This window comes from Alnus glutinosa, chromosome 6 (genome assembly GCF_958979055.1).
Source record: "Alnus glutinosa chromosome 6, dhAlnGlut1.1, whole genome shotgun sequence".
Classification (NCBI taxonomy): domain Eukaryota; kingdom Viridiplantae; phylum Streptophyta; class Magnoliopsida; order Fagales; family Betulaceae; genus Alnus; species Alnus glutinosa.
In genome coordinates this window covers 9,334,708-9,336,918 of record NC_084891.1, presented here as the reverse complement: position 1 = coordinate 9,336,918, position 2,211 = coordinate 9,334,708, and the positions used below count along the sequence as shown (strand labels likewise).

General features: G+C 37.2%; 1 protein-coding gene across 1 annotated transcript; it reads left to right on the top strand.

Annotated features, from left to right (window-relative positions):
* The first annotated feature begins 201 nt into the window (after positions 1-201).
* On the top strand, positions 202-1,271 carry LOC133871500 (uncharacterized mitochondrial protein AtMg00810-like). Its single transcript, XM_062308939.1, has 3 exons — positions 202-557; positions 600-705; positions 1,257-1,271. The coding sequence occupies exons 1-3, from the start codon at positions 202-204 to the stop codon at positions 1,269-1,271; spliced, it is 477 nt and encodes a 158-aa protein (XP_062164923.1).
* The last annotated feature ends 940 nt before the right edge of the window (positions 1,272-2,211 follow it).

Genomic DNA, 2,211 nt, shown 5'->3' with positions numbered 1-2,211 from the left:
TTTAGCTTTGTCTTCTGAATAGTGGATATCCTGGGTTTGGCTGTCCCGGAGTGGTTTTTCTCTTAATTGAGTTTCCACTTCGTCAACAAAATATGTCTCTTTTAATTCCGCATTTAATATTTTGTTGCACACTGTTCACACACACTCTTAAATTAGAAGTCCATTTAATTTTTCACCCTAGCCCATGAATTTTCAGAGGAGATGAAGCAGGAATTTGAAATGAACATGATTGGTGAGTTATACTACTTTCTTAGTCTTCAAGTCAAACAAACTGCTGAAGGTATTTTCATCTCTCAATCCAAGTATGCTAAGGATCTAGTCAAACGGTTCGGTCTAGATGGGAAGAGTCATGCCAGGACTCCCATGAGCACTAGTGTCAAGATAAGTAGTGACCTTGCGGGGAAATCAGTTGACCCATCTCTATACAGGAGTATGATAGGGAGTCTTCTATATCTCACAGCCAGCCAACCTGATATTACCTTCAGTGTGGGAGTTTTTGCTTGTTTTCAGGCAAATCCTAAACAATCTCACCTCACTACAGTCAAACATATCATTAGGTATGTAAATGATACTCTTCTATATGGCATATGGTATTCCAGGGAAACAAATCTTGTTATTGCAGGATACTTTGATGCAAACTGGGCTGGAAATGCTGATGATAGGAAGAGCACCTCTGGAGGTTGCTTCTATGTGGGAAATAATCTTGTAGCTTGGTTGAGTAAGAAACAAGCCTCTATTTCTCTCTCCATTGCTGAGACTGAGTATATTGCTGCGGGAAGCTGTTGTACCCAATTTCTGTGGATGAAGACGCTACTAGGTGACTATGGATTCTCTCAGGATACCATGATTATCAACTGTGATAATACTAGTGCTATAAATATCTCCAAGAATCTTGTTCAGCACTCTCAGACCAAGCACATCGACATCAGACATCACTTCTTGTGTGATCTTGTGGAATCCAAGGTAATTTCTCTCTCCTTCATTCCCACTGAAAACCAATTGGCTGACATTCTTACCAAACCTCTGGATGGTAGCAGGTTTGAGTCCCTTCGAAAAGCCATTGGTGTTTGTGACATGTCCTAGACATGCTTTTCAATGCTTGGATTAGACTTCTTTGTGTTTCTTAAGTCTTGTCCTCTAATAGCATGATGTCTTTTTTTTTTTAATAAAAAAAAAAAAAATTGGTGAGTTTTGTAGCAGGGTGGTTCTTTTGAAGGTTTGTCAGCTATCTTATGTCTCTTATTCTTGTTTATTAGTTCATTTTGCTTTGATGAATTATACTTACATGTGGTTGAGAACATAAGTCTGACATATGCAAAGTTTTCCTGCTCACTTTTTATGATTGATAATTGCTTTTCTCATGTGATGATTTCGTGTACTATCCAAGGCTCTCCTAAGGTACATTTTTTCCTCTCTGACTTCTTGCTTCTGAAAATTCTGAATAAGAGAGATGTTTTTGATAAGATGGTCAAATTGACCAACTTGCTAATTGAACCTAGAGTCTAAAAATTCTAGCATTCTCTCTAGGTTGCAGCACCAATAAGAAACAATCAGTAATTCTTCTGTTTTCTGTGCTATATGCTTATATTCACTGCTTTTGTGCTGAATTAGCTTTATGCCTTGTCCTTCATGGTGCAAGTAAAATTTTACCTTGTTCTTAATGGTACAAGTAAAACAATTAGGTGCTGCATCTTAGGGGGAGTGTATCAGATGAGGGTGGTTGGGCCCTAGTACTTTATGAGGTTTGACTTTTGACTGATCTTTCATTGATTTTCTCTCTTGTCTAGAAAATCTGGTTGCTTTAAGTCATGTCAATGAATTTCAAAACCTTTTTTTTTTTTTGGAAAACCTTCACACACACACACACACACGCATTACATGAGTTAAGCAAGTTAGTTTAATTATTATGTTTGCAAGGAAATTTTTGCCTATCCAATGCTTGTATATCGACTCTATGTCTGTTTAATTCTGACTTGTAGTTTGGCTGATTTCTCAGAATCAGGTACATGCGTGTCCTGACCTACTTGTGAAGGAACTGACCTTGCTGTTTTTCTCTCCTTTTTTAGTAAGTTGTTTTCTCGTTTAACAAGTTCTTTGATTTTTAGAACTGTTGTTAATTTTTTTTTCCTTTCTGTTTTACCCTTTGTCCTTTTGTGACAAAAAGGGGGAGTAATTTTTTGATTTGGACCGGGATTGTATTTTTAATCGGTC

What these genes read in the sequence shown, in the direction of transcription:
- LOC133871500 (XM_062308939.1), top strand. Translation starts at nt 202, where the DNA reads ATGAAGCAGGAATTTGAAATGAACATGATTGGTGAGTTATACTACTTT. An exon ending in ACAGTCAAACATATCATTAG is followed by an intron (nt 558 to 599) that starts GTATGTAAATGA and finishes ATGGTATTCCAG; the next exon opens with GGAAACAAATCTTGTTATTG.